The 11464-nt window shown below is 55.9% G+C and overlaps 1 protein-coding gene across 1 annotated transcript in view; it reads left to right on the plus strand.

The window, feature by feature from the left end:
* Positions 1-11052, plus strand: part of SACM1L (SAC1 like phosphatidylinositide phosphatase) — a 67880-nt gene extending 56828 nt beyond the window's left edge. Inside the window, exons 18-19 of the mRNA XM_076069733.1 lie at positions 3097-3154; positions 8628-11052. Coding sequence (XP_075925848.1) covers positions 3097-3154; positions 8628-8764 — 195 coding nt within the window. The 3' untranslated portion in view covers positions 8765-11052. The remainder of the gene's footprint in view (positions 1-3096; positions 3155-8627) is intronic.
* The last annotated feature ends 412 nt before the right edge of the window (positions 11053-11464 follow it).

The following is an 11464-nucleotide window of genomic DNA, read 5'->3' on the forward strand; positions in this document are numbered from 1 at the left end:
CCACGATGTTTTCCACGCCGAGGGATCCCCGTTTTTTCCTCTAATGATGGTAATAGGTGTGGCGCTGCAGGTTACTTTTTTGATGGAGTTAAATAGCGATTTGTGATCGTGGGCCATTGAGGCAGACTCCATCTCCTCAGCAACCCGCAACCACCACCATCCTTGCAGCGCCTCATGGCTCTCCGAACCTCCAAGCGAAGGCTGCGGTAAGCCTCCTCATTCTCTGACATTGGACGCTGTAGACGATGAGAGTGGGCCTGTCGCTTTTTCTCAGCCAGCCTGAACACCTCTGTCAGCCAGGGTCTCTGGGGAGGTCTGGACTGCGTAACCGAAGTAGCCATTGCATAATTTCCCCTCGACATCAGGAGGAGTGGGGGATGATGCCAACCCCAGCCGCAAGCGATGATGAAATTTTCGCTTGCAACTTTCATCAGCTAGCTGAGACCAGGCCACCTTGGGTTTGAATGGGGTCCTGGGTGTACACCCACCACCGGAGTGGAAGAATGGCAGGCACATCTTACAGATGACAAGTCGATGGTCAGTGGGCAGATCAGCTCCACGGTAGGTCCTGGTGTCAAGGACATGGGCCTGCATCTGCTGTTCCGTGACTACATAGTTCAGCAGATGTTCTTGCTTGGACCCGGCATGCATCCATGATGTTGTGTGGATGCGCCGATGCCGGAACAGTGTGTTGGTAATTACAAGCCCATGGGCTGCACAAAAATCTAGCAGCCTCCTACCGTTGTTATTGAGCTGATCTGGCCCATGGCTTCCAATCACTCCAGACCAGGTGCCAGCATCATGACCAACTCGGGCATTGAAGTCTCCCAACAGGATGACTGTATCCCGAGTGGCCACTATAGCTAGCACCTGTGACAGGAGGTCATAGAAGCCATCTGACTCATCGGCCTTGCCAGCATCCCTCCACGGATGTTCGTCTTCGGTGGGGGCATAAGTAACCATGACCACCACTCCTCGCCTCTGGTTGATGGAAGGCGAGCCCAAAGTAGTCTGGGGCTTACAGCTTCCCACACCTCACCGCCACCCTCCCACGCCGCCTTCATTCTTTTGTCCAGAAGAAGATCCACTCCCTGTTGTACCGGTCCAGCTCCCGACAGAGGAGTGGCAGCCTCTCTTCCGCAGTGAGCATTCGAACATTCCATGTGGCCACCCTCAGTGGTTTTCTGTCGTTTCTGGAGGAGCCTCGAGGGTAAAGATTCAATCTCCTGGCTCCGCCAAATAGGGCCAGGAGACGTCATAGACGCCTGTCCCCCCGGGGCCTCCGGCACAAGCTTAAATTCATTAGATATTTTAGACGTGGCGTTGTGGTAATTAATTGAAGGTGGAGGGGTTACCAGCCCTTCGCACCCGTCCAGAGCCCCCATTTGGCTGCTGTGGTGGTTACAAACACCATGAGGGGAATGGCCCTCCGTCCACGGCTCTTCCCACCACAGCGACGAGGAGGTAGGGGGTTGTTTTTGCGCACACACACACGCCATACGTAGACACATGCATACCATACACACACAAACCCTGCTAGGTGACTCTTACCAATGAGACTCATATCCGTGTCTCTCGAGTTCTCACCTCGTTAAACAAATAGTACACTTTAAACATACAGTGAAACCTTGGATTGCGAGTAACTTGGTGATAATTTGATAAACGAGCGATGTCTTGCAATACGAGCAGTACGTACAGTATACGCTTTGTCTGCCGAGCGTCACGTGATCACAAGTGAGCCAATGGTTCTTCTTTCTCTCTCGCTGTGGGATTGTGGGTAATCATCTCCCATGCTCGGTCTCAGTCGGCATGCCTCACTCGTATAGTCAACATCCGTGCGAGCGTATACTGTTTACTACAGTATAGTGTTGTGACCACGTGTGTGTGCGTAAAACATTTTTTTAATTTTGTGTCCAAGTGTAGTGACTGTTCTTTAGTAACTGTACTGCAAGTGAAAGTCGTCCTACACAATAACCGTCGTCCTACACAATAACCCTCCTCCTCCTCTCTCTCGTCTCCCTCACACCAGCCACGATTAAATGTAATTAATACATTTGATTACTTTATATTACATTGAAATACTAAAAAATATAAAAAAGGTATTTTGTATTAATCATTTTTATATGAATACAGTATTTTTGGGTTGTGGAACGAATCATCTGAGTTTCCATGATTTCTTATGGGGAAATTCGCTTTGATATACGAGTGCTTTGGATTACGAGCACGTTTCCGGCACGAATTATGCTCGCAATCCAAGGTTTCACTGTATTAGGCATGCAACAACTCATTGGTGCGCAGCCACCCCCTCCTTTACCAAACCGCACTGACTAGCGTGGTAGAGTATGTTTGAACAAACCCCATGGCCGATGTTGCACAGACAGGCCTTCATCCAGCAGTGGAATGACAAAGAGTTAGAAGGGGCGGTAAGTGCCGTTGCAGATGCACGCCTCTTGAGTTTGTGGCCGCACAATCGTTTTTTTTTTTCATGAAATGATTGAGCGGGACAAATGGTTATTATTATTATGGCATGTGCGCATTGCGGAGTATTTAAATAATGTATGACTACCACTTTTTAATGGTTTACAACTCTGTTTGAAAGCCCTTAATCCATGAGCTCCATCCATCTGTACCGTTCCGGGGGGGGGGGGGGGTGGGTGGGGCACTGCAGCTCTTGTAAAGATGCTCCAGTGTGCACGGTGAAGTCGTGTCGGCAACTTCACCAATCTATTAGACCGCCGGCCTCAGCGATCAAAGTGTTCGTGCTCAACACTTGGAGACATAACCCGCAGCGAACAGAGATGGGCTGTTTGCAAATACGCCAATGCATTTGCCCCCCACCCCTTTTAACCTGACAGTTGCCCCGTCAGATTTTTGTTACCGATCACGTGCGCATGGTAAAAAATATATATACGTGGATTCCGCGACGGTATTCCAACGTGCGTTCACGTGCGTGAGAAAATGAACGCGCGTTGGACGTTGGTGCAGGATCCGCGGTGCGCAGGGACGATTTTTGTTTGTCCCCGCACGTCGTGTTCACGCGCGTGACCGACTCTCCTCCTCCCTGTCCCCGTCTCCGCCCTCCCTGTACCCCCACAGCTGCCCATTGTCATGGTGGTCGCCTTCTCCATGTGCATCATCTGCCTGCTGACCACCGGTGAGCAACGCGTGCGGGGGGAATGGGACCCTGGCGGGGGGGGGTTGTTTGGTGCGGTTAGGGGGTGGTGCGCTGTTCGTGTGTGAAAAGTAGGGGGGGAGCGGTAGTGTCACGGTGAGCGTTACTCGATCGATCCGGGTTCGATTCCCACTAACTGTTAGCACTACTGACGGTTATTTGAAATGGGCCTGGGCCTCCCTCGGTCGAATCAGCCTCAAATGAGTACCTGGTGCGGTGTGTAAAAATTATCACCACTGGAGAGACAAATGCGGTCGGGCGTGGTGTCCGTCACCCACCTCCTCGTGTATCGTGCCCGCCTTCATAGGTGTTCGCTACAAAGTGCACACACACACAATAAAGATATGAAGATCCCCCGTATTGCCTGAACAGACTTTTGAGGCAAGTGCAGTGAGTGACCGCTTATCAAGGCCAGAACGGCACATGAAAGGGTGGTTATGGCCAGCACCATGCCTGGCCGCCTTTGTCTCCCTAGAGGCGATGTTTACACAGCACACCAGGTACTCATTTGAGGCTGAGTCGACCTAGGGGAGGCCCAGGAACGGTGCAGATTATCGCCGCCGGTGTTAGTCGCAAGCGGGAATCAAACTCGGATCCCCGGGTCCATGGGGCAGTGCGTTAACCACTTCGCCATCAGTCCTCACACACACACACGTACACACACACACACGTACACACACACGTACACACACACACGTACACACACTTCCCCTATTACTCTCCAAAGGTGCGGCTGCTCACGCAGCGTTCCAATATCAGCACAGACGGGGACGCGGGTGGACGGGCTTAGTTGCTGACCCCACTACCCCCTCCTGTGCCATGCCAGCTTTAATGGGCGTTCGCTAGCAGCGCTTGCCACAACAATCTCCCAGATTAAACAAGGGGAATCTTTGTTTTATCCTTTGTGTGTGAGTGGCGAGCGGTAGTGTGGTGGTTATCGCACTGTGCTACAAAGCCGGCGACCCGAGCTCTATTCCCACTCACCCCGGCCAATAAAACTGGTCCTCGGCCTCCCCTAGGTCGACTCAGCCTTAAATGAGCACCTGGAGAGGTGTTGAAACGGCATCGGCACTGGGGATACAAATGCGGCCGGACGTGGTTTTGGCCGCCCTTCAAAGGTGCTCGCTAACAGCACTTTCCCCAACAGTCTGTTAAGAGACTATACGGGTGATTTTTGTCTTTGTGCTCCACCCGGTTGCCTGCCGTTCCTCAGCCAGACACCGATCTTATCAAGGCATTGCAGAGGGCTCTGGATCGGCTAAAAATACAAAGTCACAGCGTCTGCTTGGCAGCCCCGGCGTGCCAAACGCATTAGAGCAGCAGTGGGGTGTTTAAAAAAAAAACATAACCAGAAGAAGAGAAACTGTCGCGCCCCTCCCTGGTCACTTGAACGCGTCGTCCAGGTCGGCGATTAAAGGGCATGGAAAACGTGGAGCGGCCAGGAGGTGGCCTGGATCGGCTAATCGTGGCCTTCGTTGTGTGTGGGCAGCCACCGCTGACCAAACTGGGTTCTCAAGCGGAGCGGAGCTAATTGCTTTGGCCCGGTGTTCACCGATGACTGCACAAAATCACCCCCTCCACTTCCCCCCCCCGTCTCCACTTTCAATTTAATTTGGTTTAATCCGTTATTGGGGCTTAATCCAGCTGTGAAAATGTAAAACGCCAGTGTGATTGTGCACGTGCATATACGGCGGCGCCCTCTTGGCTATCCGCTGTTGGATGAAGCCATCCGCAAGCCGTGCAGATTGTTGGTGGTGCGGCGGGGGGGGGGGTGGTGGGGTTGTTTGGCCGCACTTCACCGTGCCGGTCAGTGCGGGACTGGTGAAGGCAGGAGTGGTGGTGCAGCGGTCAGCGCGGCTGTCGTACGAATCCAGCCGACCCGAGTTTGATTTTGGCTCATGATGAATAACATTGGTGAATGTGTTGGAACCGGACCTGAGCCTCCCAGTATCTGGCGCTGAGGAGACAAAGGCGGCTGGGCGTGGTGTTGACCCACCCACCCCTTCAAAGGTTCTTGTGAACAGCACTTGCCCCAACAGTCTGTTCAGGCTATATATGCGGGGTCTTTGTGAAGGCGCAGGGAGTGTTGATGCGGATGCTGAGACGTTCAGAACGATGGATTTTACTGGTGCGCTGCCCTCCGCCTCAAGGGAATAAATCGGTGCCCAGCCTACAGAGGTCACAGAGAGGCCTTCACAAGTAGTTCTGTAACAACGTCGGCGGCTTTGGCGCTTCCACGCAGGGTGGTGCCCTGCTATCCGCGAGCGTTCCAGATGCCAAATCAATTTTTTCCGCATCACCCAGCGGCGGTGCCGCAGGTGCGGTACGCTCGGCCAAGCAAAAGCAAAGCTCAAACCTCGCGATTTCTGGATGTGGCCAGGTGGCTAGTCGGTAGAGCGAGCGCTTGCAAGATCGCAGGTTCAAATCCTAGCTGGGAGGTTGACTCCGGCCCATAATCCCTCTCTTCGGGGAATGCGGCGGTTGTCCTATGGATGGACTCGCCCGTGCCATAGGAATGCGGACTTTTCACCACTGGCTCGGTGTTTTTGAGTTTTTTTTTTTTACACACACACGTAACGCACGCTCCCACCGAGATGCAGGCTCGCGTGCCGAGTTGCCGAGCCGGTGCGGCTCGGCGTTCCATCGCAGCCGGCAAAGCCACGGGCCCGGCGAGCCCCCTCCCGCCACACGCCCGCCACGCTGTTCGCTCCATCGCCGAAAAATCATGCTTCATCGGACCGAAGCGTAACAAAAAAAAAATACAAAAAGCGGCCGTCGCCGGAGGTCAGCAGATGTTGAAGAATGGCGAGCTTGCGGCGCAGGGACAGCCATGAAGCGGCGAGGTTTTAATTTATTGACGCGTGTGGTTTTGTTATTTTCGGTAAGTGGGGGGGGGGGAGCACAGGCGATGGAAGTAACGCGGCGGGCGGGCGGGCGAGCGAATGCGATGCTCGGCGATGCGAGAGGAAGCGCTAAGAAGCCTCGTGGGCGGTCGCTTTAGGCGCCTTCGAGAGTTCGCGGACCACTGCCGGGGTTCTTTTCGCCCACTCCCTGCGCGGCTCCCCCGCCCTCGCACCCCCCCGTCTCTCGCCTATGCGGATGGAAATAGCCGGGGTAAGTGGTACTGGGAGGGCGACCAAGCCCCGTGACGAGGGGCAGCAGGGCACAGCGCCACCCAGCAGGGCTCTGCTTCAAAGCGAGTGATTCCTTATTAGCTGGCTCCGGTCTTCTCTCGGTGAGTGCCACGTGCGCGGTTTGTGGGCCAGGTGAGGCACCTGGAGGAAACGCGATGCTCGTTGCAAAAGCAAAGCCGACCGGTTGTGATGGCCGAGTGCAACCCTGGCAGTGCCGACAGTGCCGGCACTGCCGGCAGTGGTATCGCCACCGCCATTCGAGCGCTGGAGGTGTACTTAACGTTGGAGGAAAAGCAGGAGGGGGGGGGGGGATGGTGGTGATGATGATGGTCCTCGGGTGTGAGAAGCTTGGACAGCAGTGTTATGTTGTTTGCCCTTGTGCATGTGTGTGTTTGTGCGCACGTGCGCGTGTCTGTGTGTGCGCGCGCACGTGTGTGTGGGGTGTGAATGTGGAAGGGTGTGTGTGTGTGTGTGGGGCGGTGGCACAGTGGTGTTAGCATGCTGCAAACCCGGTGAGTTCAGATCCTGCCCTCGTCTAATATCCGTGGCGAATGGTGATCTGAACCAGTCCCTGGCCCCCCTTTTACCAGCCTGCACGACGGTATGGGTCAAGAAACCCATATACAAGTGGATTGACATAGGGCTGTGTGAATCGTAACAGCACTTTGCCAAACAGTCTCCTTTTATAACGATGCCTGGCAACGTGTGCGCGACCGAATGTGCGAATGCACGAGTGCCAGACACGTGGGTGCGTACGTGCACACGGATATCATCACCAGTCGCCCCGTGACAACCGGCCAGAGATTACCGCTCCGATCCACTGTGGCCTGAGCGATGATGACGATGTTGCCTGGCGCAAGTGCTTGTGATGTGCGCATGCGTGTGTGTTTGTCTCGTGTGTGTGTGTGTGTGTGCGGGCGTCTCGTATGTGTGCGTGCGTGCATGCGCATGGTGTAGCGGTTAGCGCGCTTCACTACGAAACGTGTGACCTGAGTTTGATTCCAGCTTGCAGCTAACACTAGTGGCAAGTGTCTAAACCGGTCCTGGGCCTCCCCCCCCCCCCGGTCGACTCAGTCTCAAATGCGTACCCGGTGCGGTGTGGAGTAAACATCGCCACTAGGGAGACAAAGGCGGCCGGGTGTGGTGTTGGCCATCCACCCCCTCGCGTGCCGTGGCTTCATAAGTGCTACCCACTAACAGCACTTGCCCCAACAGTCTGTTGAGGCTATACGGGCATCTTTGTCTTTGTGGGCAATGTTGGTGCAACGGTTAACACGCTGCTAGGAGTACGGCAAGCTGGCATTGATTGCCGAGCCATGTGGCAAGTGGTCTATTTTTATCTGTCCTGCGCAGACCTTGGTTCAATTATAATGACAATTACAGGAGCATTGTGGGTTGAAATTTGGATGTGAGTTCAGTGACATAATTACAACTGTAATTGACACCAGGTCTGGTTCTTAGCCTCCCCTGGGTCACGGTGGCGAGATGTTAACTACCTCGCCTGGCATACAGGAGGTCGTGGATTAGATCCCGACCCAAACGCCTGTATATTTGGATTTTGCGTGTATCTCTCCTCCAGTTTTTCCCTCCACATTTAGAATCAACATGTGTCTGTAGAATGTTTGGCTGCCATAAATTTCCACACTATAAGCTACTTCGTTGAGCTATCATTTGTGGCCAGGTCGTTTCTGGAAAAGAGCTACATAGCTCAGTGGGCCTTAACTGGTAAAATAAAAAATAGTTTAACACGTCGGCCTGGCTCTCCAACACATCGGTGTACTGTACTAGTGACGAATTGGCACGTTCTGTTTACGTGACAACCCTTACTAGTTGGCTGTGCCGGATGGTGGCGTGTTTTAACGACACATTTATATATTTACGCGATCTAACTCAAAAAACCTCGAATAAAAATGAAAAATAGTTTAGTTTTAGTTGTCACCGAGTACCCTGTGTAGTGTGTAAACATCACAACACTGTCTCTCCAGTTATTTATTGCCTCTGTTCCATTTTCTGTGTCCCATATTCCAGCCCATGTCCTGTCCTGCGTTGTGGTTCCCATAGGATGAAGACGCCCGAAAAAAAAACGTGTCTTTAAAAACGAAATGCCATTTTTTTCTTGTTGCTTTTTTTTTCTTTCTTTTATTGAAACAACTCCGGAACAGCGTGGACGCGCGGCTCGCGTCCACGCTGTGCTTTTAACCCTGTCCCTGTCGTGCGATCGCGCGATCACGCGTGCGTGCGTGCGTGCGTGCGTGTGTGCGTGTGTGCGTGTGTGTGTGTGTGCGTGTGTGCATGCGTGCTTCCCTGCCATGCGTCCCCAGGCGACACGTTCACGGAGACGCTGGCCTACCTGGCGTTCTGGGCGAGCGCCGGCGCCGTCACGGGCGCCGTCATCCTCTACAACGGGCGGGAGTTTGTCGACGCGCCGCACCTGGCGCACAAGGAGAAGACGGACTGAACATGCGCGTGCGGGAAGGGGCTCACGGCCGGGCCCGTGCCTCCAGAGCACTCGCCACCTCCCTTCTGGAAGCTCTACTGATCCAAGTGGGGTGGATTGGGGGGGGGGGGGTAATCGCCCACCGCCATCCGCAATGGGGACCGCCCGCTCGCCAGCCCGCTCGTTCCGCTCGTTCCGCTCGTTCCGCTCGTTCCGCTCGTTCCGCTCGTTCCGCTCGTTCCGCTCGTTCCGCTCGCTCGTGCGAGAAGCTGGGTTCGTTCCCCCTTCTCGACCGATATTCGGCCATTCCGCGACCGATGTTGGGACCGTTTCGGGACCGTTCCAGGTTCGTTTCTGTGATCATTCCGGGACCGTTCTGTGACCGTTCCGGAATCGTTCCGTGATAGTTTTGTGATCATTCCGGGCCGCTCTGGAATCGTTCCGTGACCATTCTGGAAACGTTCTGTGATCATTCTGTGACCGTTCCCACGATCATTCCTGAACTGTTCCCGAACCGTTCCGGGACCATTCCGGGACCGTTCCGCGACTGTTCCGTGACTGACCTGGTCCTGGCGCGCCATGAGGGGGGGGGGGGGGGGGGGGGGCAGCAGGAGGACAGGTGGCGCTATTTTCCACACGCAGCGAGGGGGATGCCGGGCGGCCCGGCCTTCGATCGGGGAGCGAGAGGGCGGCACCGTTCCCGTGCGCCCGCCATCACAGTTACTCCGCGGGCCGGTTCCTAGAAGTGGTCACGGGCTTTCCCGTGGAGCGGCGAGCTCACCGGCTTGCTTGACGGAGCGAGGTTGTGGTGGTAGATCTCGGTGCCAGCGACTATTCGACTCTTGTTTTGCGACCCCGGCCCCTCCGCGGGGGTAATTTGGAACGTGGCGTAACATGGCCCTTGTGCTTCTGGAAATATTCGGTTGATTCGTTCGGTTGAACGTCGGCCGGTGCCGGCACTTTGCTCGGTGCCAGCGCCGCCGTGGACGCGGGCGGTGGTGGTGGGGTGGTGGTGGTGGTGGGTGAGGGTGCATGCTGGCGGGTGCTGGGTGAGGAGGTGGACGAGGCATTTTGGAGCGAGACCTTGGGGCTGCTTGATTTTTTTCCTTTCACTTATTTTCCCCTTTTATCTCTTGGAGGTTGACGGCTGTCGGGAGAGACCCCCGCGCCCATCGGCGGAGGAACTCGGCGACGCCTCCGGCCTCTTGGCCGGGAGAGAAACGCCGCTCGCAATCCCCCTGGGGGGGCGGGGGGGGGGGGGAGGAAGTCGTGGTACCGATTCCGCCGCGGGGGTTTGCGAGCGTGGCAGGGGATCGAGGGAGCCCCCGGGGGTGTGCGCCTTCCCGCACGGAGCCTACGCGTCGACTCGTCGCGTCGTGTCGCGTCCGTGTTTTTTTCTTCGCAGTGTTCGCTCGGTGTTCGTTTCGCGCGAGAAAATATTGGTCCAAATCGCACGCGTATCGCGTGCGTGTGTGTGTGCGCGTGTGCACACACACACACACACGCGTATCGCGTGTGCGTATCGCGTGTGTGTGTGTGTGCGTGTGTGTGCGGCGGCTGCCGTGGCGTGTTGCGTGGGGATCGGTGGCGCAGCGGTTAGCGCCGCTGCGCTACGAACCCGGCGGCCCGAGTTCGATTCCCGCCCACGGCCGACATCGGTGACGAAAATCGGAACCAGTTCCTGGGTCTATCCCCCCCTGGTGCGATGTGTAAACATCGCCACTGTCGGGAGACAAAAGCTGCCGGGCGTGGTGCTGGCCACCCCACCCCCCGGCCTTCAGAGATGCTCGTTAACAGCACTTGCTCAAACGGTCTGCTAAAGCTATACGGGGGGGGGGGGGGGGGTGGGTGAGGGGATCTTTGTCTTTGTGTGCTGTAATTGGGAGGAGAAAGGTGCCGTGTCACAGACTGGGCCACTGGGGGCCGGGAATTTTACCCGGCAAGCCGGAACCTGGAGCTTGAGATCTTCGCCTCCTGCGTAAAAACAAAACAAAACAAAAAAAAACTCTTTAAATCTGAATGTCACTCATCGCGCCGCCGCCGCCGGCACCCTTCTGCCGATTTTAAGTTGTGCCACGAGAACGACGTGGCTCAATTTCCAGAGCCGGCTTGCCGGGCAAACACGGCCGCCGGCGCTGCTGCGCTGTGCCCGGTGCAAAGCGGTGGGCCGTGAGTTTCGCCGGGAGGAGCGTCGTTGGGCACGCGACCCCGGCGAACGGCGTCGCCTGCGTTCCACCGGCGGTGGCGGCGTTGTTTTTTTTTGTTTTAAAGGGAGACGGCGTCAAAATAAAAGCGCGACTGGAGCACCACTCGTTGCAGCCGTCCGTCACCGGTGTGGGCTCGGAACGGAGCGGGAAAACGTCGCTTTCTTAGCATGAGGAGCTACCCCACCGCACCACACCACCGCCTCCACCCCCTCCACGCCACCACTCCCACACCTTCCTTCCGCTCCTCGCAAACCCTCCCGGGGGCCGCAGGAAAAGTGCCGCCGTACAGCTTCAGCAGCGTTGCACTCCGTCGACCGTGACTGGAAATCAAAACTCCCTCTCATCGCCACCGACGGGGTGGCTTAGTGACACTCGGGTGACCCTTCGAGTTTTAGTTTTATTATTTTGTGGCTGGTGGTTTTAAAACTGCCCTGGCTTCACACGTCCCTGGCCTCCTGCCGCTGTGCTGCCACCCACAGTTCCCGACCCAGCACCACCATGTCCCGTGCCACCG

This window comes from Petromyzon marinus, chromosome 25 (genome assembly GCF_048934315.1).
Source record: "Petromyzon marinus isolate PM22_M1 ecotype Great Lakes invasive population chromosome 25, UKy_Petmar_22M1.pri1.0, whole genome shotgun sequence".
Lineage (NCBI taxonomy): Eukaryota > Metazoa > Chordata > Hyperoartia > Petromyzontiformes > Petromyzontidae > Petromyzon > Petromyzon marinus.